Genomic DNA, 27,494 nt, shown 5'->3' on the forward strand with positions numbered 1-27,494 from the left:
GGGTCGTCCTCTTCTACCTCAGAGCTGAGACACTGTACCAAACTGGGGTGAGGCGGTCACTGCGCTCTCTCCTCTGAATGGCCCTGTCCCCTTTCAAAATATCTCAGTGATGGAAAATGGAGAAATAATCGGTCAGCCCACATTTCCTACTCCCCACCTTCCAGACCATCAGAGCACAGCTTTCCCCATCTTCAAAACCCCTCCATCATCCCGCAACTTCCAGGATGCCTCGCCCGATTCATTTTTCTCCTCCCTAAGTCATCTTCTCCCAACTACCAATCAGCATCTTAGTCCACTTCTCCATTTTTGCACTCACACCCACTATTATAGTTTTGTACATAGTGGCTTTTATAAAATTTACTCTTGAAGCACATAGTCATCTATTTACCATGCTTTCCATTCTCTTCTTTGTCCTCTCATTAATTAATTATGTGTCAATCTCCTCTGTTAGATTTTAAGGTCTTGGAAGACAGGGATGGTGTTTAATTTATTTCGATCTCTCTGAAAGGTTCACTACAGTACTTTACACCCAGGATGCATTCAACAAATATCATTGATTGATGGATGGATGAATTGATAGATGAATGCATGGCTGGGTTGACGGATGGATGAATGGATGGATGGATGGATGGATGGTCGGAAGGGTGGGTGGGTAGATGGATGGATGGGTGGAATATCTGCTGTGTGACCTTAGGCAAGGCACTTCACTTCTTTATGCCTCAGTTATCTCATCTGTAAAGTGGGAATTGAAACCGCGAGCACCGTGTGGGATAGGGACTGTGTAAAACCTGATTAGCTTGTATCTGCCCCAGCACGTAGTACAATGTCTGGCACACAGTAAGCGCTTAACAAATACCACTATTATTATGGATGGATGGAAGGATGGGTGGATGGATTGATGGATGGATGGATGGATGGATGGGTGGATGGATGGACAGACAGATGGGCAAACTGACAGACAGATGGATGGATGGATAGTCGGACGGATGGATGGATGGATGGATGAACGAATGGATTCGAGGCAAGGATTTGATCAGCCAAATTCATTCATTCACTGGTTCCATCGCATTTATTGAGCGCTTATGGTGTGCACAGCACTGTTCTAATTGCTTGGAAAGTACAATTCACCGATAAATAGAGATCATCCCTGACCACAAGGGGCTCCCAGTCTAGAATTGGGGAGACAGGAATCAAAATAAATAAACAGGCAGTCAAATTTGGGGAAACGTTTCCATGATTGCGTCCCTTCTCCCTTGTCACCCTCCGATTTTCTGATTTTCATAACCACCAAGAGTGATCTTAAAATTCACAGAATTACTGTTATTCTCAGTAGTAGTATCAACACTATCATTATTGAATTTATGAAGAATTTATTTGCAAAACACTGCCATGTGTTGGAGCAGACAAACACTAATCAGATCGGACACGTTTCCCGACCCGCGGGGGCTCAGATTGTGAGAGAAAGAGAGGGCACATATTGAACCCCAATTTTACAGCGAGACCCAGAGAGGTTATATAGCTGAACCAAGGTCATACATTAGGCCAGTGGCAGAATCGGGCAGACCTTTCAAATCTCATGACTAACAGCCACATGTTCATTCCACTAAGCCATGATGCCGCTCAAACAATCACTTATCATTCATTCATTCCATCATATTTATTGAGTGCTTACCATGTGCAGAGCACTGTACTAAGTGTTTGGAAAGTGCTATTCACAATGAAGTGAGACAATCCCTCCCCACACCGGGCTTACAGTCACACACGTCTTATCAGCCTCTGTCATTGACAAATCCTCAGACGCTGGACTTCCGCTTTCGACAGCTCTTTATATGGCTAGCCCTATGCTCAGAACCCTGTTGAGAAGTGGGGTAGTCAGCAAAAGCAAACAGACATTTTGTCCCTTAGAGGAGGGAGGAGGAATCTCCCCTTTAGGACTCTTCCCAGGGTGGCCTTCATGACTCCGTTCCTCAGGCTGTAGAGTTCAGAGTTGGGGGAGCCACGATATAGAACATGGACACCAGCAGATCCAGGGTCGAAGGGGAGTCTGACACGGGCTTAATGTAGTCAACCGCTCCAACCGAGAGGAAGACAGTGACGACGGCGAGGTGAGGCAGGCAGGTGGAGAAGGCTTTGGCCCGGCTCTCGACGCTGGCATCCTCAGCAAGGCCCGGAAGATGCGCATGTAGGAGACGACGATGAAGATGAAGCAGATGACACCAAAAACTACCCCACCGCTGATGCTCACATCCATGGCGACGTGGTCTTCGGAGCAAGAGATCTTCAGCAGGGAAGGGACGTCACAGAAGAACTACTGGACGATGCTGGACCCACAGAAGCTCAGGGAGAAAGTTGAACCTGACCCCAAACAGCACCTCGCTGAGCCAGGAGGCGGCCACCATCTTTCGACAGGCCATGGTGGTCATGACGGGTTCATAGCGCAGAGGGAGGCAGATGGAGGCATAGCGGTCGTAGGACATCGCCGTGAGGAGGAACAGCTCTGAACCACCAAACAGAACCACCAAAAAGACCTGGGCGGCACAGTCCAGGAGGGAGATGGCTCTACGATCGGTCAGGGAGATGACGACAGACGTGGGGACAGTGACGGAGATGTAGCAGAGGTCGAGGACGGACACGTTCCTTAGGAAGAAGTACATGGGTGTGTGGAGGCGCCGGTCGAGGGCGGTGACGGCGACGATGAGGAGATTCCCCGTCCGGGCCGCCAGGTAGACCAGGAGGAACAGCGCGCAGTAGACACGTTGCAGCTCCCGGATCCCCGAGAGTCCCAGGAGCAGGAATTCCCTCACCGTGGAGACGTTGGGCATTCTGGGGAGGCAGCATTGACTTTCTGCATCTGATGAGGGAAGAGCCAAAATTAGAGTCCATTGATGGGATTTATGAAAGAACTGACAGGACACTTGCTGGTGATTCCAGATCTACCATACAATTGCACTACCATCCTTCCTGTCTCACAAGCCCGCAACCTTGCTGTCATCCTCCACTCCACTCTCTCGTTCACCCCACACATCCAAACCTTACCAAAGCCTGCCAGTCTCACCTCCGCAACATCGCGAAGATCTGCCCTTTCCTCTCCATCCAAACCACTACCTTGCTGGTTCTATCTCTTATCCTATCCCGACTGGATTACTGCATCAGCCTCCTCTCAGATCTCCCATCCTCTTGCCTCTCCCCACTTCACTCTACACTTCACCCTGCTGCCCGGATTATCTTTGTACAGAAACGCTCTGGGCCTGTTACTCCCTTCCTCAAAAACCTCCAGTCACTGCCTGTAAACCTACGAATCAAGCAAAAACTCCTCACTCTCGACTTCAAGGCTCTCCATCACCTCACATCCCACCTCTTCTTCTACAGTGCAGCCCGCACCCTCCACTCCTCTGCCGCTAACCTCCTCACTGTACCTCGTTCTCGCCTGTCCCGCCGTCGACCCCGGGCCCACGTCTTTTCCCTGGCCTGGAATGCCCTCCCTCCACACATCCACCAAGCTAGCTCTCTTCCACCCTTCCAAGCCCTACTGAGAGCTCACTTCATCCAGGAGGTCTTCCCAGACTGAGCCCCCTTTCTCCTCTCCTCCTCCCCATCGACCCCGCCCTACCTCCTTCCCCTCCCCACAGCACCTGTATATATATTTGTACATATTTATTACTCTATTTATTTTACTTGTACATATTTACTACTCTATTTTATTAATGTTGTGCATATAGCTATAATTCTGTTTATTCTGACGGTTTTGACACCTGTCTACATGTTTTGTCTTGTTGTCTGTCTCCCCGTTCTAGAGTGTGAGCCTGTTGTTGGGTAAGGACTGTCTCAATATGTTGCCGACTTGTACTTCCCAAGCGCGTACTACAGTGCTCTGCACGCAGTAAGCTCTCAATAAATACGATTGAATGAATGAATGAATGAATGACTCTATGGAGATGAGATAGTTATTGAATTCAAAACGATCTCTGAGTTCACGGTGGAGACACTGAACATTTCTGGGGAATGTTGTCGACTCCCTGCACAAGAAGAGGGAAGACTTCAACTCAGAGACATCTATATTGGGAGTGAAGGAATAGGGCTAAGTCAAACAGTTCTATTTATTGAGTACCTACAGAGAATGTGGTATTAATACATTTAATCGCTGCCCCCAGGGAGTTTCATTCTATTGGAACCACCACGCTTCAAACTGTGTTGATGCAGGGTGCTATTGGGAAGAACACAGGCCTGGGAGTCAGAGGACCGGGGTTCTAATCCCAACTCTACCAGTTCTCTGCTGCATAGCCATGCATAACCATGACATAATTTATCTACACCTCAGTTTTCTCAATAGTAAAATGAGGATTCAATATCTGTTTTCCCTCCTACTCAGTCTGTGAATACTTTGTGGAACACAGCCTGTGTTCTACCAGATGGTCCTGAATCTCCCCCAGCACTTAATACTTTGCATGGAACGTAGTAAGCACTTAATAAATATCAAGAGTATTATTTTTGGTTGAGGAGACTGAAACTAAAATGAATAGCGGATAGGAGAGGTCGGAGAACGTAAAGATATAAACATGAATGCAGTGAAATTTTTTCGGTGGTTTTAGAGTCAAACAAGAAGGGCCTTTATACTTAAATTTAGTGGAGAGAGAATGAGCCTGGTAGACAGAAGGACCTGGATTCTAATCCTATCTCTGCCCTTGTCCGCTGTATGACCTGGGGCCAGTCACCTACCTTCTCTGTGCCTCAGTTACCTCATCTGTAAATTGGGGATTATGACTGAAAGTACCATGTGGGGCATGGACTGTGTCCAACCTGATGAGCTTGTTTTCACCCCAGTGCTTAGTACAGTACCTGGCATATAATAAGCACTTAATGATACCTTATAAGAAACAACAAAAATAAAACCCACATGTACACCAAGCTGATTCCATTTGATGACATATCTGCATTCCCATTGATACACACATAAATACAGGCATAGCTCATCTAGTCCTTTCCTAAAGCATCGCTCAGCCTACATCTCTCCTCTCCTTAACCTCCGCTCAGGACAACTGTGTCTTTTCACAAGCAACAAAAACTCACGATCGGCTTGAAGGGTCTCCGCTCTATGACTGCAATCAATCAATCAATCGTATTTATTGAGCACTTACTGTGTGCAGAGCACTGTACTAAGCGCTTGGGAAGTACAAGTTGGCAAAATATAGAGACAGTCTCTACCCAACAGCGGGCTCACAGTCTAAAAGGGGTAGACAGAGAACAAAACCAAACATACTAACAAAATAAAATAAATAGAAGAGATATGTACAAGTAAAATAAATAAATAAATAAATAAGTAGAGCAATAAATATGTACAAACATATATACATATATACAGGTGCTGTAGGGAAGGGAAAGAGGTAAGATGGGGGGATGGAGAGGGGGACGAGGGGGAGGGGAAGGAAGGGGCTCAGTCTGGGAAGGCCTCCTGGAAGAGGTGAGCTCTCAGTAGGGCCTTGAAGGGAGGAAGAGAGAATGACTTGGCGGATGGGCAGAGGGAGGGCATTCCAGGCCCGGGGGATGACGTGGGCCGGGGGTCGATGGCGGGACAGGCGAGAACGAGGCACAGGGAGGAGATTAGCGGCAGAGGAGTGGAGGGTGCGGGGTGGGCTGTAGAAGGAGAGGAGGGAGGTGAGGTAGGAGGGGGCGAGGTGATGGAGAGCCTTGAAGCCCAGGGTGAGGAGTTTCTCCCTGATGCGCAGATTGATTGGTAGCCACTGGAGAGTTTTGAGGAGGCGAGTAACATGACCAGAGCGTTTCTGGACAAAGACAATCCGGGCAGCAGCATGAAGTATGGATTGAAGTGGGGAGAGACACGGGGATGGGAGATCAGAGAGAAGGCTGATGCAGTAGTCCAGACGGGATAGGATGAGAGCTTGAACGAGTAGGGTAGCGGTATGGATGGAGAGGAAAGGGCGGATCTTGACAATGTTGCGGAGCAATTCACCCCCTTTCAATCGTTCAACAGGTCTTCTCAGCTCTAAAAGCAAATTTCTAGTAGTTACTCGCGATCGACTCTCCCGTTTCCATCCTAACCTGAAACTCCCTCTCTTCTCCACTCAAAATCACAGAGGGCACAGTTCTTTCCGAATTCTGAGCACTGCTAAAATCCCCCCTCCTCCAATCAGCTTCCCCGATCCACTTCCCAGCCCTTTAATCCCACTTCACCTAACTCAAGTGAGGATCAATTTATTTCCATCTTTATTTAGTGGAAAAATCATGAGCCCAGGAGTTCTCTTCTTGACTGTGAGCTCCTTGAGGGAAGCATACACATCTACGAGCTCTGTTCTATTGTATTCTCCCAAACATATTTTAGCGGGAGTCAGAGGACTTGGATTCTAATCTTACCTCTGTCCATTTGCTGCTGTGGAACCTTGGACAAGTCGCTTCACTTCTCTCGGCCTCAGTTTCCTCATCTGTTAATGGCACCCAGTAATTGCATATTCACCTTTACATTGTTTATTTCTGCCTCATGTCTGCTGTGTGACCATGGGCAAGTCATTTAACTCTGAGCCTCAGTTACCTCACCTGTAAAATGGGGTTAAGACTGTGAGCCCCATGTGGAACAAAGACTGTAACCAACCTGCTTATTTCGTATCTACCCCAGTGTTTAGGACAGTGCTTGGGATACAGTAAGAGCTTAACAAGTAGTACTCTCATTATTATTACTATCCAAGTGCTTAGTGCACACAATAAGCGCTCGATCAATATGATTCAAGATTAATCGATCGATAATAAATTATACGGTGTCAATTTATCCCAGTAGGCTGGAAAGTTCTTGAGGGCAGGGATTACAACCTTTCCCACTGTTTGTCTTCTCCCAACATTTGGGAAGAACCCTTACAGGGAGGAATTGCTCATATTGCCAGTGGCTTTCCAAAGCTGGCCATGCTCTTTCAACCCTGCCTGTCATTGACCCTCTGCAAGGGATTCTGGGCCCACCGAAGGCAAAAGCGACTGTCCACAGTGCTGACACTGTCCTGGAGCACTGTAGCCCAGCGGGTAGCTGGCATGGCAGTGCGGTTTGAGGAGGAAGGAGGAGAGGGGTGTGACGGTTGGGGGCTCCCCTCCTGCTAGCTGCCCTGTCTCGTTCGGGGCTGCAGCCCTGGTACGAACCACAACGTCGGCCCCAGACTGGCTCCATCTCTTCCATCCTCATCCTCGCCCCCTGCCCCTCCATCCCACTCACCCCCGGTCACTCACACCAGGGCAGCGTGGGGCTGGGGGTCGCTGACCTTTGCAGGACTTGGCTAGTCCCTTTTTTCCCCTCGGACTCATGAGTTTGGTCAGCCAGGAAGTAGCAGAGAGGAACCCTCTATCCCTCTATCCTTCCCTGCTCTGCCTCTGACCCTGACAAGCTCTCCAGACGGGCCCTCGTCGCTGTAGATAAAGCAGGAGCTGCTCCGGGGGGGATCTCTGGAGGATGGCTCGGGGCCCTGCTAAGGGAACCTCGTGACGTGAACGAGCCAAACACCCTCTGGTCATGTGGTTCCTGAGGCTCCTGGGAGATGAGAGACGAGCCAAACACCCTCTGGTCATACGGTTCCTGAGGCTCCTGGGAGACGAAAGCCCGGTCCCTGCACCTTCAGCGATGGTGTCGGCCCTCAATCAATCAATCAATCAATATTATTTATTGAGCGCTTACTGTGTGCAGAGCACTGTACTAAGCGCTTGGGAAGTACAAATTGGCAACATATAGAGACAGTCCCTACCCAACAGTGATCTCACAGTCTAGAAGGGGGAGACAGAGAACAAAACCAAACATACTAACTAAATAAAATAAATTGGATAGATATGTACAAGTAAAATAAATAAATGAATAGAGTAATAAATATGTACAAGCATATATAGATATATACAGGTGCTGTAAGGAAGGGAAGGAGGTAAAATGGGGGGATGGAGAGGGGGACGAGGGGGAGAGGAAGGAAGGGGCTCAGTCTGGAAAGGCCTCCTGGAGGAGGTGAGCTCTCAGTAGGGCCTTGAAAGGAGAAAGAGAGGATGACTTGGCGGATGGGCAGAGGGAGGGCATTCCAGGCCCGGGGGATGACGTGGGCCGGGGGTCGATGGTGGGACAGGCGAGAACGAGGTACGGTGAGGAGATGAGTGGCAGAGGAGTGGAGCGTGCGGGGTGGGCTGTAGAAGGAGAGAAGGAAGGTGAGGTAGGAGGGGGCGAGGTGATGGAGAGCCTTGAAGTCCAAGGTGAGGAGTTTCTGCCTGATGCGCAGATTGATTGGTAGCCACTGGAGATTTTTGAGGAGGAGAGTAACATGCCCAGAGCGTTTCTGGACAAAGACAATCCGGGCAGCAGCATGAAGTATGGATTGAAGTGGGGAGAGACACGAGGATGGGAGATCAGAGAGAAGGCTGATGCAGTAGTCCAGACGGGATAGGATGAGAGCTTGAATGAACAGGGTAGCGGTATGGATGGAGAGGAAAGGGCGGATCTTGGCAATGTTGCGGAGCTGAGACCGGCAGGTTTTGGTGACGGCTTGGATGTGAGGGGTGAACGAGAGAGCGGAGTCGAGGATGACTCCGGGTTTGCGAGCTTGTGAGACGGGAAGCATGGTAGTGCCTTCAACAGAGATAGGAAAGTCAGGGAGAGGGCAGAGCTTGGGAGGGAAGACAAGGAGTTCAGTCTTGGACATGTTGAGTTTTAGGTGGCGGGCAGACATCCAGATGGAGATGTCCTGAAGGCAGGAGGAGATGCGAGCCTGGAGAGGGGGGAGAGAGCAGGGGCAGAGATGTGGATCTGGGTGTCATCAGCGTAAAGATGATAGGTGAAGCCGTGGGAGCGAATGAGGTCACCAAGGGAGTGAGTGTAGATCGAGAACAGAAGGGGACCAAGCACTGAACCTTGGGAAACCCCCACAGTAAGGGGATGGGAGGGGGAGGAGGAGCCTGCAAAAGAGACTGAGAATGAACGACCGGAGAGATGAGGAGAACCAGGAGAGGACGGAGTCTGTGAAGCCAAGGTCGGATAGCGTGTTTAGGAGAAGGGGGTGGTGCACAGTGTCGAAGGCAGCTGAGAGGTCGAGGAGGATTAGGATAGAGTATGATCCGTTGGATTTGGCAAGCAGGAGGTCATTGGTGATCTTTGTGAGGGCAGTTTCCGTGGAATGTAGGGGACGGAATCCAGACTGGAGGGGGTCGAGGAGAGAGTTGGTGTTGAGGAATTCGAGGCAGCGAGTGTAGACGACTCGTTCAAGGAGTTTGGAAAGGAATGGTAGGAGGGATATGGGGCGATAACTAGAAGGCCCTCGGGGTTCCTGCGGAGACAGTGCCATTTCAAACCCAGCCTCCCAACGGCTCCTGTTTTTAATGACCGTCTTTAGCCACTGCGAATGGTTTCACACTCCCCACACTCTTCACACTCCTCACACTCAATCTGTCAGTCAATCAGCCCACTGTAACTTTTTCCTCTGGCCTTTTTGAAGCGCTTACTGTATATCAGGCACTATATTAAGTGCTGGAGTAGTTACAAGCTAATCAGAGTGGACAGAGTCAGTGTCCCCACTGGGGCTCACATCTCAATCCCCGTTTCACAGATGAGGGAACTGAGGCACGGAGAAGCTAAGCGACCGTGGCCAAGGTCACACAGCAGACATGTGGTGGAGCCGGGATCAGAACCCATGTCCGTTTGAATCCCAGGCCTGCACTTTACCCACTAGGCCACGTTGCTTCTTCTGACTTGTCCAGATTGGAAATCCATTGAAGCTCTGCTCATACGGACAATATATACTATACTCTTGATTCAAGCGTTAATCCTCTTTCTCATCTTTCCCTTCTCTCCTTCCTCCTCTATGTAATCTATTGTGTCTAGCTCTGCCATTAGATCATTATCTCCTGTAGAGTAGGAACAATGCAATTTTATCTCTTTCAAACTCTCCTAAGAGCTTATTACAGTGCTTTGCACCCAGGAAGAGGTCAATAAATACCATTAATAATAATAATAGTAATAACTATGGTCTTTGTTAAGTGCTTACTATGTGCCAAGCACTGTTCTAAGTCCTGGAGTAGATGCAAGCAAACTGGGTTGGACAGTCTTTGAAAATTCACAGACTTTGAAAATTCATCAATGTCTAGCGTTTTCTGTGAACCCTGTAAGACAGCTAAGTATCTGGTTAGGTCCAAGGGCAATTGCTTAATTAAGTGGTGGGGTGAGATGATTTGCACAAGAAAGGAGACATTTTGTCCCAGAGAAGAGGCCGGGTGAGTGACCCTTTGAGGATCCAGCCCATGGCGGCCTTTGTGTCCCGGTTCCTCAGTCTGTAGATGAGGGGTTTCAGGGCGGGGGGCACCACGGTGTAGAACACAGACACCAGCAGATCCACGATCGAGGCGGAGTATGAGGGCGGCTTGATTTAGACAAATACCCCCGCAGAGAGGATAACAGAGATGACGCCGAGGTGCTCTCAACTCTACCCTCTCTACTCAGCTCAACTCGCTCGCTCCCCTTTCTCTTCGCCGCTCTGGCACAGCCACTGTCCGCCTCCTTCGCTCTTATGCTCGAGCTGCTGAACCCTGCTGGAGGAAGTCTAAACACCAAGCCAAATTTGTTCACTTCAACTTTATCCTTTTCTGCCTTAACTCTGCCCTCTCCTCTGCCAGGCGAAACTATTTCTCCTCCCTTATTCACAACCATGCTCATCATCCCCGTCAGCTCTTCCGTACATTTAACTCCCTTCTCAGGCGCCCTGTTCCTCCCACTCCTCCATCCCTCACCCCGAACGATCTGGACTCCTACTTCATTAGTAAAATTAACTCCATCAGGTCTGAGCTCCCCAAAGTCACTCCTCCCCCTTTTCCAACCACCCTGCTCCCAACCCTCTCTGCTACTTTCCCATCCTTCCCAGCATTATCTTCAGATGAGATCTCCTCCATCCTCCCAAATGCTATTCTAGCCACCTGTGCTTCTGAGCCCATTCCCTCTCATCTTAAGAAATCTCTCGCCCCTTCCTTCCTCCCCTCCTTAACTTCCATCTTCAACCACTCACTCTCCATTGGTTCTTTCCCCTCTGCCTTCAATCATGCCCATGTCTACCCCATCTTAAAAAAACCCCTCTCTTTACCCCAAATCCCCTTCTAGTTATCGCCCTATCTCCTCCCTACCCTTCATTTTCAAACTTTTTGAACGAGTCGTCTACACCCGCTGCCTCGAATTCCTCAACGCCAACTCTGTCCTTGACACCCTCCAATTTGGCTTCCGTCACCTACACTCCACTGAAACTGCCCTCTCAAAGGTCACCAATGACCTCCTCCTTGCCAAATGCAACGGCTCCTACTCTATCCTAATCCTCCTCGACCTCTCAACTGCCTTCGACAATGTGAACCACCCCCTTTTCCTCAACACGCTATCCAGCCTTGGCTTCAGAGACTTTGTCCTCTCCTGGTTCTCCTCTTATCTCTCTGGCCATTCATTCTCAGTCTCCTTTGAGTGCTCCTCCTCCTCCTCCTCCTCCTCCTATTCCCTTACTGTAGAGATTCCCCCAGGGTACGTTCTTTGTCCCCTTCCGTTCTTTATCTACACTCACTCCCTTACTGAACTCATTCACTCCCACAGCTGCAACTATCATCTCTACGCTGATGATACCCAAATCTACATTTCTGCCCCTGCTCTCTCTCCCTCCTTTTAGGCTCGGGTCTCCTTCTGCCTTCAGGACATCTCCATCTGGATGTCTGCCCGCCACCTAAAACTCAATATGTCCAAGACTGAACGCATCTTCCCTCCCAAACCCTGAGTTCTCCCTGGCTTTCCCATCACTGTAGACAGAACTACCATTCTTCCCGTCTCACAAGCCTACAACCTTGGTGTCATCCTCAACTCCGCTTTCCCGTTCACCCCTCACATCCAATCCGTCACCAAAATCCGCCGGTCTCACCTACGCAACATCGCCAGGATCCGCCCTTTCCTCTCCATCCAAACCGCTACCTTGCTGGTTCAATCTCTCATCCTATCCCGACTGGATTACTGTATCAGCCTCCTCTCTGATCTCTCATCCTGCTGTATCTCCCCACTTCAGTCTATACTTCACGCTGCTACCGGATCATCTTTGTGCAGAAACGCTCTGGGCATGTTACACCCTTCCTCAAAAATCTCCAGTGGCTACCCGTCAACCTACGCATCAAGCAAAAACTCCTCACTCTCGGCTTCAAGGATATCCATTACCTCTCCCCCTCCTACCTCACCTCCCTTCTTCCCTTCTACAGCCCAGCCCGCACCCTCAACGCCTTTGCCGCTAACCTCTTCACTGTACCTCATTCCCGCCTGTCCCGCTGTCGACACCTGGCCCACGTCCTTCCCATGGCCTGCAAAGCCCTCCCTCCCCACATCCGCCAAGCTAGCTCTCTTCCTCCCTTCAAAGCCCCTGAGAGTTCACCTCCTCCAGGAGGCCGTCCCAGACTGAGCCCCCTCCTTCCTCTCCCCCTCCTCCCCCTCCCCATCCCCCCACCTTACCTCCTTCCCCTCCACACAGCACCTGTATATATGTTTGTACAGATTTATTGCTCTATTTATTTTAGTTGTACATATTTACTATTCTATTCATTTTGTTAATGATCTGCAAATAGCTTTAATTCTATTTGTTCTGATGATTTTGACACCTGTCTACACGTTTTGTCTTGTTGCTTGTCTCCCCTTTCTAGACCATGAGCTTGTTGTTGGATGGGAACCGTCTTTATATGTTACCGATTTGTACTTTCCAAGCTCTTAGTACAGTGCTCTGCACACAGTAAGCGCTCAATAAATGCGATTGAATGAATGAATGAATGATTGAATGAATGAATGATTCCGCTCTCTTTCTCCCTTCAAAACCCTACTGAGAGCTCACCTCCTCCAGGACGCCTTCCCAGATTGAGCCCCCTTTTCCCTCTCCTCCTCTCCATCACTCCTTTCCCTACATCCTTCCACTCCCAACAGCTCCTGTATATATATTTGTCCAGATTTGTTGCTCTATTTTACTTGCACATATTTAATATTCCATTTATATTGTTAATGATGTGCATATAACTATAATTCCATTTATTCTGACGATTTTGACACCTGTCTACATGTTTTGTTTTGTTGTCTGTCTCCCCCTTCTAGACTGTATATATGTATATATGTTTGTACGTATTTATTACTCTATTTATTTTACTTGTACATATTTATTCTATTTATTTTACTAATATGTTTGGTTTGGTTGTCTGTCTCCCCCTTCTAGACTGTGAACCCGCCGTTGGGTAGGGACCGTCTCTAGATGTTGCCGACTTGTACTTCTCAAGGGCTTAGTACAGTGCTCTGCACACAGTAAGCGCTCAATAAATACGATTGAATGAATGAATGAATGCTTATTTTACTGCCAGCACATGTAAATTATTAACTGTTCTCTGTGATGTCATCATCTGCTTATTGTTGGCCATCACATATCAATTGTTATCTGCTCTCTGCTCTCTGAGGAAAAAGGGGGCTCAGCCTGGGAAGGTCACCTGGAGGAGGTGAGTTCTCAGTAGGGCTTTGAACCGCCCCCACTCACACCTTTCCCCCTTCCTCCCCTGCCTCCACAGCTGCTGCCAAGTGTGGCCTTTGGAACCCCCCTCCATTATAGGTAAGCTACTTTTTATCCTGGACCTTTTCCTTTCCAGCTCTCTACTCCTCCTCGCCCTAACTGAAACATGGCTCTCTCCGGATGACATGGTCTCTTCTGCTGCTCTCTCCAGTGGAGGCCTCTTCTTCTCACACTCCCCAAGACTCACAGGAAAAGGAGGAGGTGTCTTCTTCCTTCTCACTCCCCAATGTCGCTTTCTCATTATCCCTCCTCCCCTTTCCCTTTCCTTCCCCTCCTTTGAAGCCCACATTCGTCGCCTCTACCACCCCCTCCACATTCTTGTATGTGTCAAGTAACGACACCCCGGCCCCACCTCCAACTTCTTTAACGATTTTGACCCATTTCTCACCTTCCTTCTCTCCTTTTCTATGTCAACTCTGATCCTAGGAGACTTCACCCTCCACATGGATGTCCCTGGTGACTCCTCTGCCGCCCGCCTTCTATCTCACCTTGATGCTGCCAACCTCCTGCTCCACCCCACCTCTCCCACTCACCAACTTGGTCACACCGTGACGTCATCATCTCCTAACGCTGCACTATCTCCACCATCACCAACTCTGAAATCCCTCTCTTTCATTATAATCTTATCACTCACACTCCTCTCTCCTGTAAATCCATATTACAACCTCACAGAGACCTCCGCTCTCTCGACCCCATCCAGCTTTCTCAGTGCATTACAACCCACCTCGTCTCCCTTTCCTCTCTACGCAAACGTGATGACCAGATTACTGATCTCAACTCTACCCTCTCTACTCAACTCAACTCGCTCGCTTCCCTTTCCCTTCGCCGCTCTCGTGCCACTAACCCCCAGCCTTGGATCACTGCGACTGTCCGCCTCTTTCGATCTTATGCTCAAGCTGTTGAACGCTGCTGTTGAAAGTTTAAACACCAAGCCAACCTTGTTCACTTTAGATTTATCCTTTCCTGCCTCAACTCCGCCCTCTTCTCTGCCCTGCAAAACTATTTCTCCTCCCTTATTGACACCCATGCCCCTCATCCCCGTCAGCTCTTCTGTATATTTAACCCCCTTCTCAGGCCCCCTGTTCTTCCCCCTCCTCCATCCCTCATCCCCAACGATCTGGCCTCCTACTTTATTAGTAAAATTGACACCATCAGGTCTGAGCTCCCCAAAGTCACTCCTCCCCCTTCTCCAACCCCCTGCTCTCAACCCACTCCGCTACTCTCCCATCCTTCACAACAGTATCTTCAGATGAGATCTCCTCCCTCCTTTCATGTGCTACACCATCCACTTGTTCTTCAGACCCCATTCCCTCTCATCTTATGAAATCTCTCGCCCCTTCTCTCCTCCCCTCCTTAACTTCCATCTTCAACTACTCACTCTCCACGGGTTCCTTCCCCTCTGCCTTAAAACATGCCCACGTCTCCCCATCCTAAAAAAAACCCTATATTGACCCCACCTCCCCTTCTAGTTATCGCTCTATCTTCCTCCTACCCTTCCTTTCCAAACTTCTAAAATGAGTCGTCTACACCCGCTGCCTCGAATTCCTCAATGCCAACTCTCTCCTTGACTCCCTCCAATTTGGCTTCTGTCCCCTACACTCCACTGAATCTGCCCTCTCAAAGGTCACCAATGACCTCCCTCTTGCCAAATTCAACGGCTCCTACTCTATCCTAATCCTCCTCGACCTCTCAACTGCCTTCGACACTGTGGACCACCCCCTTTTCCCCAACACGCTATCCAGCCCTGGCTTCAGAGACTCCGTCCTCTCCTTGTTCTCCTCTTATCACTCCGGCCGTTCATTCTCCGTCTCCTTTGCGGGCTCCTCCTCCACCTCCCATCTCCTTACTGTAGGGGTTCCTCAAGGGTACGTTCTTTGTCCCTTTCTGTTCTCTATCTACACTCACTCCCTTGGTGAACTCATTCGCTCCCACGACTTCAGCTACGCTGTTGACACCCAATTCTACATCTCTTCCCCTGCTATCTCTCCCTTCCTTCAGGCTCGTGTCTCCTCCTGCCTTCAAGACATCTCCATTTGGATGTCTACCAGCCATCTAAAACTCAATATGTCCAAGACTGAACTCCTTATCTTCCCTCTCAAACCTGCCCTCTCCCTGACTTTCCTGTCACTGTAGAAGGCACTACCATTCTTCCCGTCTAACAAGCCTGCAACCTTGCTGTCATCATCGACTCCGCTCTCTCGTTCACCCCTCATATCCAATATTTCACCAAAACCTGCCGGTCTCACCTATGCAACATCGCGAAGATCTGCCTTTTCCTCTCCATCCAAACCGCTACCTTGCTGGTTCAATCACTCATCCTATCCCGACTGGGTTACTGTATCAGACTACTCTCTGATCTCTCATCCTCCTGTCTCTCCCCACTTCAGTTTATACTTCACGCTGCTGCCCGGATAATCTTTGTGCAGAAACGCTGTGGACGTATTACTCCCCTCCTCCAAAATCCCCAGTGGCTGCCTGTCAACCTACGCATCAAGTAAAAATTCCTCACTCTCGGCTTCAAGGCTTTCCATCACCTCGCCTCCTCCTACCTCAGCTCTCTTCTGTCCTTCTACAGCCCAGCCCGCACCCTCCGCTCCTCGGCTGCTAAGCTCCTCACTGTACCTCGTTCTTACCTGTCCCGCCATCGACCCCCAGCCCACGTCCTCCCCCTGGCCTGGAATGCCCTCCCTCTGCATATCCGCCAAGCTAGCTCTCTTCCTCCCTCCAAAGCCATACTGAGAGCTCACCTCCTCCAGACGGTCTTCCCAGACTGAGCCCCCTTCTTCCTCTCCCCCTTCTCCCCCTCCCCATCCCCCATCTTACCTCCTTTCCCTCCCCATAGCACCTGTATATATGTTTGTACAGATTTTTTACTCTACTTATTTTACTTGTACATATTTACTATTCTATTTATTTTGTTAATGATGTGCATCTAGCTTTATTTCTATTTGTTCTGACGACTTGACACCTGCCCACGTGTTTTGTTTTAGTGTCTGTCTCCCTCTTCTAGACTGTGAGCCCGTTGTTGGATAGGGATCGCCTCTATATGTTGCCAACTTGTACTTCCCAAGTGCTTAGTACAGTTCTCTGCACAGAGTAAGCGCTCAATAAATACGATTGAGTGAATGAATGAATGAAAGAGGATGGTCCTGGAAGCCTAGGGAACCATGGTCTTAATCTTCGCTCCACCACTTACCTGCTGGGCGACCTCGGGCAAGTCACTGAACTTTTCTGTTCCTCGGTTCCCTCATCTGTAAATGCGGTTTATGAAGATGAACCCCATGTAGGACGGGGACACTGTCCAATCCGATTATCTCGTATCTACTCCAGTACTGAGTATGGTGTTTGGACATGGTCAAAGCACTTAACAAACACCACCATTACTATTATTAAGAAAGAACAGGAATATTCCTGTTTTTTCCTGGGCAGATATTGAAATTCCCCTTCCCTGCCCCTCACCTTTCCCCTGCTTCTTTCTGGAGTCATCGGGCCCGTCCTGGGCTGGGGAGGATCGACCTCTGCTGAGAGAGAGGACTCTCCTTCTCGTCGGTCCTGGACGCGGGTGGTGGTGACAGGAAGGTCTGGGCGAGGGGTGAAAGCTGTCAGGATCCTCCCTCCCCCTCTGGGCCCTCCGGCTTGCTGCGTCATCCCCTCAGACGACGGCCGGGTTATTTCCTGGGGGATTCGCCATGGGAGGACGGGCCTAGGGCTCCGCTGAGACGGCTGACCGTCCGGTAATCTCGGAAGGCCGGGATCGTGGACTCACTGTGGTCTTGGTCCTCACAATCTCCTCACAACTTAAATAACTGCCCATTCCCATGTGGTTCCCACTCTGGGACTCCTTCCTAGTATGACGTCAATGAACTAATGATCACTCACCTGAATGGAAACTCGTAATAATAATATTAATAATGATGGTATTTGTTAAGTACTTACTATGTGCCTGGCACTGTTCTGAGCGCTGGGGTAGTTACGAGGTCATCAAGTTATTCCACGTGGGGCTCACCGTCTTCATTCCCATTTGACAGATGAGGCAACTGATGCCCAGAGAAGTTAAGTGACTTGCCCAAAGTCACACAGCTGATGAGTGGTGGAGTTGGAATTAGAACCCACGACCTCTGACTCCCAAACCCGGGCTCTTTCCAGTAAGCCACACTGCTTCTCCAGAATAATGAGAATAATAATGAGAATATAATAATAATAATGATAATGATAATAATGAATAATGACCCCAGAATAATGAGGCTGGGGTCCCAGGCTTACCAGCCGCACCCTGCCAAATCTGTTTTGCTTGGGATGTCTATCGCTAATCTGATGACATCGGCCAAGGCCGAGGGAGGAAGCTAGGAAAAGCAGCGTGGCTCAGTGGATAGAGCACGGGCTTGGGAGTCAGAGGTCATGGGTTCTTATCCCGACTCCACCACTCGTCAGCTGTGTGACTTAGGGCAAATCCCGATGCACTTGGATACCAACAATCTCCCTCATCGTTCTTATATATGTATCATTTCACTATATTGTTTTTCCCCACCTGCATTTTGTTTCAGTGTTCAAGTCCACCTACCTCTAGATTATTAACTCTTTGAGAACAGGGCTCACGCCTACTAACTCTAATCATACTTTTTCATAAGCTTAGCATAGTGCTCTGCACAGAGTAACCATCAATAAATACTCCTGAATGGGTGATTGGAATTCAGACCAGGTGTATTCAGTTTTAAGCATCTGCGGGGACTGTCATGTGCAGGTGGGTGCCAGGAACCGACTGGATTTTGAAGAAATAATCATTCATTCATTCAATCCATCGTATTTATTGAGTGCTTATTGGGTACCTTGCATTCTTCCCATGCAGATCTAACAGGGATCGAGGGAAGATCTCTAAATCCTGATCATGAAGAAGGGCCTTCTCAGCCACAGCGGCATGCATTGGAATACCTTCTCTGTCGGGACTCTGTCTTTAAAGCCGGAGGACGGCTGTAAATCTGGACTAGTCCGTGGACAATGCCTCTGACAAAGGCTGGGATCATTGGCACGACTTTTTATGCCAGAGAGGGAGCTGGGAGAGTGAACCGTTTAGGACCCTCCCCAGGGCAGACTTCAATCTTTATTCCTCAGGCTGTAGATGAGGGGGTTGAGGATGTGGGGCACTACGGTGTAGAACGTGGATGGCGGCAGATCAAGCGTCGAGGGGGAGTCCGAAGGCTGTTTGAGATAGGTGGAAGACGCGGTAGAGAAAAAAGCAATGACGACGGCGAGATGAGGCAAGCAGGTCGTGAAGGCTTTGGCCCGGCCCTCGGTGGCTGGCATCCTCAGCGCGGCCCAGAAAATGCGGATATACTAGATGATGATGAACACGATGCAGACGACGGCTACCACTACCCCTGGCTCACGTCCGTGGCGACGTGTTCCTCGGAGCAGGAGATCTTGAGCTGAGTAGGGACGTCACAGAAGAACTGGGAGATGACGTTGTACCCGCAGAAGGACATGGAGAAGGTCGAACCTGAAAACAAGGCCTCAATCAGTCCTCCGATGAGCCAGGATGCGGCGGCCATCTTCCCACAGGCCACTCGATCCATGATGACCTCGTAACGCAGGGGGAGCCAGATGGCGGCGTAGCGGTAGTAGGACATCACCTTGAGGACGAAATCCTCAGAACCCACAAAGAAGATCCACAGAAAGAGCTGAGCGATGCAGCCTAGGAAGGCTATGGAGTTATTATTGTTCAAGAAGTGTGGATGAACTTGGAGACGATGACGGAGATGAGGCCGAGGTCAAGGACAGACAGGTTCCCAAGGAAGAAGTACATGGAGGTGTGGAGGCGCCGGTCAAGGACGGTGACGTCGACGATGAGGAGATTCCAGATAGACCAGTAGGAACAGCACGGCGTGGACCAGCTGCAGCTCCTGGACCTCCGATATTCCCAGGAGCAGGAATTCTGTCTTCATGGTGACATAGGTCATTTTCTGGGAATTGACACTGACTGCCTAAGGACATTTAGAAAAGAGAAGGAGATTCAAATGGGGACGAGAATGATTCAGAGAAAAGTGTATAGAGAAGGAGAAAATATTTGTGTTGGAGGGAAATCTCAGATTTTTGGGTTTTTCATGGTATTTGTTAAGTTCTTACTATGTACCAAGCACTGCATTAAGCGCTAGGGAAGCTAGAAGCTAATCACACGGTTCATCTCCCTTAGTTCACCTGCCTTTGATCAGGCCAGCGCAGAAACCATTCCTGTCTCTTAGGTGTCTGTTCCACTTGCAAATATCTGCAAGGATTGCAGTCACATAATTCCACATCATTTGAGAAGCAGCACAGCCTAGAGGAAAGAGCTCAGACCTGGGAATCAGAGGATCTGTCTTTTAATCCCTGCTCTGCCATTTACCTCCTTTGTGACCTTGGGCAAGTCACTTCACTTCTCTGGGCCTCAGTTCCCACATTTGCAAAATGGCGATTCAGTTCTCCCTCCTATTTAGACTGTGGGGTCCATGAGGGGCCTGATTAACTTGTATCTACCCCAGCACTTAGTACAGTGCTTACTACGTAGTATGTGCTTAGAAATACCATTAGTATCATTATTATTATGATTATTCTTAAATCTCTTCCTATCCCTTTATTCCCATTCAATAGCTCCTTGATCTTTCACATCTATTTTCCTCAGCGTCTACTTCCTAACATATTCTTTTAATTCTTTCCCTTCTAGAGCCCGTTGTTCGGTAAAAACTGTCTCTATATGTTGCCGACTTGTACTTACCAAGCACGTAGTATAGTGTTCCCTGGCCAATCTTCTAGCTCTGCTTCACTCTCATTACTCCCACGTCTCTCCCCTCTCTCGGGCTGTTCCCCATCTTAGAACTCCCACCCCTTCAAATAATAATTTCAGTATGTTTTAAGCACTTACTATGTGTGAGCCACTGTACTAAGTGCTGGGGCGGATACGGGCAAATCGGGCTGATCTCAAGCGGGGCTCATAGTCTCAACCTCCATTTTCAAGATGAGGTAACTGAGGCCCAGAGAAATGAAGTTACTTGCCCGAGGTCATGCAGCAGACAAGTAGCGAAGCCGGGATTAGAACCCATGACCTTCTGACTCCCAGACCCGTGATTTATCCATTCCATCATGCTGCTACTCCTGACAGACCACACTCCTCCCACATTCCAATTCCCGAACAAAAGCCATTCTCTTCCAATGACCTTTTCTCTGTTAATTGTCAGGCAGACAAACCCATCCACCATCTCTACCCATCATGGACCCGACTGGTACTCCTCCTTGGCATGTATATGGTTTTACTCTATTGCACAGCCAACTCTCTAGATTGCTCAGCTGTAAATACTTCTATGTATATCTCCCCTTTCCCTTACTTTTATTAATTATGTCTCCCCCTTTTGATGGTACTTGTTAAGCACTTGCGATGTGAAAAGCATTGTTCTATGAGCTGGGGGGATACAAGGTGACCAGGTTGTCCCACATGGGGTTCACAGTCTTAATCCCCATTTTACAGATGAGGGAACTGAGGTACAGATAAGTTAAGTGACTTGCCAAAGTCACACAGATGATAATTGACGGAGCCATGATTTGAACTCATGACCTCTGACTCCAAAGCCCGTGCTCTTTCCACTGAGCCACGCTGACCTTAAGCTTTTTCATGGCATTTATTAAGCGTTTACTATGTGCAAAGCACTGTTCTAAGCGTGAAGGTAACATGCCTACCAGCGCTGCTCTTTTGTATTCACCCAAGTGCTTAGAACAGTGCTCTTCCCCCAGTCAGCGCTCAATAAATGTCATTGATTGATTGATTGATCAGTCTCAGCTCTTTGTGGGCAGAAAACGTGTCAATACTGGTCTTTTGCTTCCCATGGGCCAACACTTAATTATGACTTCTTCCTTATCCCTCAACCAGTCTTAAACCAGAAGACAACCTTAATTAATCAATGACAATTATTGAGCATTTACAGTGCAGAACACTGTACTAAGCACTTGGGAGAGTACAATAAAACATGGTTGGCAGACAACTTACCTGCCCACAATCCATGGTATTTATTGAGCGCTTACTGTGTGCAGAGCACTGAACTAAGTAGCTGGGAGAATACAACGGATTTGCTAGACACGTTCCCTGCCCACATTCAATCGGTCGATAGTATTTATTGAGTGCTTACTGTGTGCAGAGCACTGTACTGAGCGCTTGGGGGAGGACAATGCAACAGAATTGGTAGATGTTTTCCCTACCCACAATGAGCTCTCAGTCTAGAGACCAGTTCATTTCTATCACTCACCCTAGGCTCAAACCTGCCCCTTTTCCTTACTTTACAATTTGCAAATTGGTAAGATACCTAGAATATTTTATAAGCACTATAATAAAAATATATATATAAATGTATGCTATAGACAATACAATAACAATAATTGTGGTATTTTATAAACACGTACTATATGTCAAGCATTATATTAAGTCTTGGGGTAGATACGAGATAATCTGGTCCTTTTAGGGCCCCCAGTCCCAGTATGAGAGAAAACTGATGTTGAATCTCCATTTTGCTCCTACTGTATGCCAAGCACTCGGATAGGCACGTTGGACACAGTATCTGGTCTGCCTGAAGCTTACAGTCTAAGAGAGAGGGAGAGCAAAAATGATATCCTTGCCTTTGAGGAGTTTATAATTTAATGGATTGTTGGATCTCTGCCCACAGTGTATGAATTAATCAACGATATCTGGTGAGCACTTACCGAGTATTAGGCACTGTACTAAGCACTCAGAAGATAAGGAAACTGGAGCATAGAGAGATTAAGCGGCTTTCCCGAGGTCACACAGCAGGCCAGTGGCAGAGATGGGGGGCTTCTGAGTCTCAGATCTTGGCTCTTTCCATTGACAACTGATTGGTGGCTGAGCTCCCCTCATTCACAAAGATCCCTGCCCCGTCATCTGGCCCTGGTGGGAATACTAGCTGGAATGGTTCATCTTTCCTCAGGGATGTAACATGAAAGAATAGGAGGAATTCTAACTTTGATCCTCTTATTCTAGGTTTACATTGAAATTCCCTCCCCTGGCCCTCACCTTTCCCCTGCTCCTCTCCGGAGTCACCGGGATTGTCCGGGCTGCGGTGCACCGACCTCTGCTGAGAGAGAGACTCACTTCATCTCGTCAGTCCTGGACACTAGTGGGAGTGACAGGAAGGTCTGGGTGAGGGGCGGAGGCTGTCAGAGTCCTCCTCCACCTTCTCCGCTCTCCCGCTGGCTGTGCCATCCCCTCAGATGAAGGCCAGGTTATTTCCGGGGGGATTCCCCGTGGGAGGACGGATGGGTCCGGGGCTCCGCTGAGACGGCTGACCGTCCGGGAATCTAGGAAGGCCAGGATCGTGGGTTCTCTGTGGTCCCGGCCCCCACGACCTAAATACCTGCCCAGTCCCACGTGGTCTGGGCAAGCGCTTAGTACAGTGCTCTGCACATAGTAAGCGCTCAATAAATACGATTGATGATGATGATGGTCCCCACTCTAGGACTTCTTCCTAGAACAACCTCAACGGACTCATCAGTCTCTTTCCATGATTAATAAAAGCTTACCTTTACAACTCTGGGGATTGGAGAGATATCGTGGTAGGGAGAATAGTCACTCTAGCCCATTTGGTTAGTCATGGTTGAATCCAATATTCAGATTGGCTTGGCAATAACAAAAAGAAAAGGACCCCAAGATTTCATTCCAGTTTTGACACTGAATGACTGGAGGTCGCAGGCACCTGTAACGTTTTTGAAAAATGTACGCTCCTTGTGTGTAAAGAAAATCTTCTGTTGTACTTCAATTTGATTGATTGTGTTAATACTTAAATATTGAAGTATATTATACAATAAATAACAATAGTAGCAACAGTAAGAGTAGGAGGAGAAATCAGAATGGTTTTTATTGTGTGAAAACTGAGAGCATTAAGTGGTTGGAAAAAATTCAACCTCTTCTCCTGCTCCTGGCTTCTGGGGCAGATTTAAGGGTCAGAATTAAGTCTAAAACACCCTTCGGCAGCTACCTCTTCAATTTTCTTTAATGGCATTTGTTAAGCACTTACTATGTACCAGGCACTGTATTAACCACTGGGATAGATGCAAGATAATCAGGTTGGACACAGTCCATGTCCCACATGGGGCCCACAGTATTCATCTCCATTTTAGAGATGAGGGAATTGCGGCTCAGAGATGTGAGGTGACTTGCCCAAGGTCACACAGCAGACAAGTGGCAGAGCTAGGAATAGAACTCAGATCTTTCAGACTCCCAGGCCCGGGTTCTACCCTCTGCTGGTGATGAGTAAAGGGGGTGAATCCAAGTGCAGGGATCCGTCCCCAGGCATGGGAAGTAGATTTAAATACCAGTCAAGAACAGCTGGATAAACACTCTCCTACCAAACTAGACAAAGCCATCGTTAATAGGCATCCAGAAAAAAGTCTCTGACTACATATATCTCAGATCTTTGCAGGCCGCCCAAGTCTGTATAGGGTCAATCCACGGGGAGAGAAATAACAGGGTCAGAGCGTGAAGTGAAATTTTCTATCTCTGGAGAAAAGACTCCCAGCAAGGACCATCCGCATTGCCATCTTCATGTCCCTGTTCCTCAGGCTGTAGATGAGGGGGTTCAGGGCAGGAGGCACCACGGTGTAGAACACGGACACCAGCAGGTCCATAGCTGAAGAAGAATCTGAGGTTGGATGTAAGGTACCGAAGGCAGCCGAGGTGAAAAACACGGTCGTGACGACGAGGTGGGGCAAGCAGGTGGAGAAGGCTTTGGCCCGGCCCTCGGCGGCCGGCATCCTCAGCACGGCCCGGAAGATGCACACGTATGAGATGACGATGGAGATGAAGCAGGAGACACCCGAAAGGAACCCAGTGACTTCGATTATATCGATGAAGAGGTGTGTTTCAGAGCAGGAGAGTTGGACCACGGAGGCGATATCACAGAAGAACTGTTGGATCAGGATGGACCCGCAAAAGGGTAGGGAGAGCGTCCGAGGGGATAATAGCAGTGCAAACAGCCCCCCGCCGAGCCATGAGGCGGCCGCCATTTTCCCACACGTCCCTCTGTCCATGAGGACCTCGTAGCGCAGAGGGAGGCAAATGGCGGCGTAGCGGTCGTGGGACATCGCCGTGAGGAGGAACAGCTCGGACGCGGCAAACAGGAGCACTGAGAAGAGCTGGGTGGCACAGCCCAGGAAGGAAATGGATCTCTTGTTGGTCAAGGAGTTGTGGATGGATTTGGGGACGGTGATGGAGATGTAGCAGAGGTCGAGGACGGACAGGTTCCTGAGGAAGAAGTACATGGGGGTGTGGAGGCGCCGGTCGAGGACGGTGACGGCAACGATGAGAAGATTCCCCGCCAGGGCCACCAGGTAGACCAGGAGGAATAGCGCGGCGTGGACCAGCTGCAGCTCCCGGACCTCTGAGAATCCTAGTAGAAGGAAATCCCTCATCACCGTGAGGTTGACCATTTCCCAATTATTGCCTAGACCACCTACAAAAACAATGAAGAGGAAGCTATTTCAGAACCTCAACAGACAATGACAGTCATATCAATCCATCAAGTGTATTTATTGAGTACTTACTTTATCCAGAGTACTATACTAAACGACTGGGAGAGTGTAATAAAGCCGAGTTGGCAGAAATGTTTGCTGCCCACGAGGAGCTTACAGGTTAGAGGGGGTGACACATTGAAATAAATTTCACATATGTACATATGTTCTGTGGGGATGAGGGTGGGGAGAATAAGGCGTGCAAATCCAAGTGCAAGGGCAAGGCAGAAAGTAGAGAAAGTCGGGAAAATGAGGGCTTAGTCGGGGAGGGTCTCTTGGAGGAGATGTGATTTTAAGAAATCTCTGAAAATGGGCAGAGCGGTGGTCTGTCAGAGTAGACGGCGAGGTCTAGTGGAAAGAGCAAAGACCTGAGAGACAGAAGGACCTGGGTTCCAGTCCACACTCTGCCACTTGTCTTCTGTATGAACTTGTGCAAATCACTTCATTCATTCATTCATTCATTCAATGGTATTTGTTGAGTGCTTTAGGTCTACAGAGCACTGTAATAAGCGCTTGGAAAGCAAAATTCGGCAACAAAGAGAGACAATCCCTACCCAACAATGGGCTCACGGTCTAGAAGGGGGAGACATACCACAAAACAAAACAAGTAGACAGGCGTCAATTCCATCAAAATAAACAGAATTAGATATATACACATCATTAATAAAATAAATGGAATAATAAATCTGTAGAAATATTCACAAGTGCTGTGGGGAGGAGAAGGGGGTACAGCAGAGGGAGCGAGTAAGGGCGATTGGGGAGGGGAGGAGGAGCAGAGGTAAAGGGGGCTCAGTCTGGGAAGGCCTCCTGGAGGAAATGAGTTCTCAGTAGGGTTTTGAAAAGAGAAAGAGTTAGTTAATTAGTTAGTCAACTAGTTCGGCAGGTGCTAGGAGGGAGGGCATTCCAGGCCAGGGGCAGGACGTGGGCCAGGTTTCGAAGGCGGGAAAGGCGAGAACGGGGCACAGAGAGGAGGTTAGCGGTGGCAGATGAACTGAGTGTGCGGGCTGGGCTGGAGAAAGAGAGAAGGAATGTGAGGTGGGGGGAGGGGATGGAGAGCTCTGAAAGCAATAGTGAGTAGTTTATGCTTCATGTGAGGATTGATAGGCAACCACTGGAGATTTTTGAGGAGGGGAGTGACATGCCCAGAGCACGTCTGTAGAAAGATAATCCAGGCAGCAGAATGAAGTATAGACTGAAGCTGGGAGGGACAGGAGACTGGGAGATCAGAGAGGAGGCTGATGCAGTAATCCAGTGGGGATAGGATAAGAGGTTGAACCAGCCAGGTAGCGGTTTGGACGGATAGGAAAGGGCGGATCTTGGTGGTGTTGTGGAGGTGATACCGGCAGGTTTTGGTGCAGGTTTTGGTGTTGGATTGGACGTGTGGGGTGAATGAGATAGTAGAGTCAAGGAAGACAGCAAGGTTACGGGCTTGTGAGACGAGAGGGACGGTAGTGCTACAGTGATCAGGGAGAGGACAGGATTTGGGTAATTTCACTTCTCTGTGCCTCGGTTCCCTCATCATTAATTTGGAGATTAAGCCCATGAGCCCCACGTGGAGCAGGGACTGTGCCCAACCTGATAACCGTGTATCTACCCCAGCGCTTAGAATGGTGCTGCCAAATATAAGTATTATTATTATTATTATTATTATTATTACTATGATTATACGAAGAGGGAGGGAGTTCCAGTCCAATGGAAGGCCATGGGACGGGGTCAGTCGTAGGATAGATGAGACCAAAATACAGTGAGTAGGTTGCTTTTAGATGAACCAGATGTGTGAGCTGGGTGACTGTGAGAAGCTGTCCCCTTAACCTTCACTGTTCAGACAGAAGAAAACCAAAATCGATCAGTCGATCTGATATCTTGACCACTTACTACGTACAGAGTGCTGTGCTGAGCACAATGAAATAAAAGATCCCTCACCAGATGTGGTCTGTTTCATGGCAAATCTGTGGTAGGAGAGCCTTTTCTCTCCCATGTGAGCTTAACCTCATCTAGTTGTCAGTGACGGCCCTCTCAAAGAACCGTGTCTAATGTAGCCACCTTTGTTCTCTTCCTCAGAACTGAGCACGGTGCTCTTCTGAAAGTTGGTACTTAGTAAACACCGCTGAGACGGCAGACGTTACCAGCTCTGACCATGTTTCCCCACTCCTCAAGAACCTCCAGTGGTTGTCCACCCACCTCTGCGTCAAACAGAAACTCCTCACCATCATCTTTAAAGCTGTCAATCCCCTCTCCCCGTCCTATCTCACCTCACTACTCTCCTACTACAATCCAGCCCGCACACTTTACTCATCTAAGGCCAACTTATTCACCGTATCTCCATCTCCTCTCTCCGGTCAACGACATCTCGTCCACGACCCGTAGCCTGACTGGAATTTCCTCCCTCTTCAT

At 48.9% G+C, this 27,494-nt stretch overlaps 1 protein-coding gene across 1 annotated transcript; it reads right to left on the reverse strand.

Moving 5' to 3' along the window:
* Nucleotides 1-1,793: 1,793 nt before the first annotated feature.
* LOC119923733 (olfactory receptor 14A16-like) lies at nt 1,794-27,494 on the reverse strand. The gene is made up of 9 exons (XM_038743011.1): nt 27,416-27,494; nt 24,129-25,042; nt 22,609-22,666; nt 19,150-19,299; nt 18,950-19,059; nt 18,711-18,761; nt 7,371-7,457; nt 2,168-2,278; nt 1,794-1,853 (listed from the first exon to the last, which is right to left on the reverse strand). The coding sequence occupies exons 1-9, from the start codon at nt 27,492-27,494 to the stop codon at nt 1,794-1,796; spliced, it is 1,620 nt and encodes a 539-aa protein (XP_038598939.1).

The sequence above is a fragment of the Tachyglossus aculeatus genome, unplaced genomic scaffold, assembly GCF_015852505.1.
Source record: "Tachyglossus aculeatus isolate mTacAcu1 unplaced genomic scaffold, mTacAcu1.pri scaffold_233_arrow_ctg1, whole genome shotgun sequence".
Classification (NCBI taxonomy): Eukaryota; Metazoa; Chordata; class Mammalia; order Monotremata; family Tachyglossidae; genus Tachyglossus; species Tachyglossus aculeatus.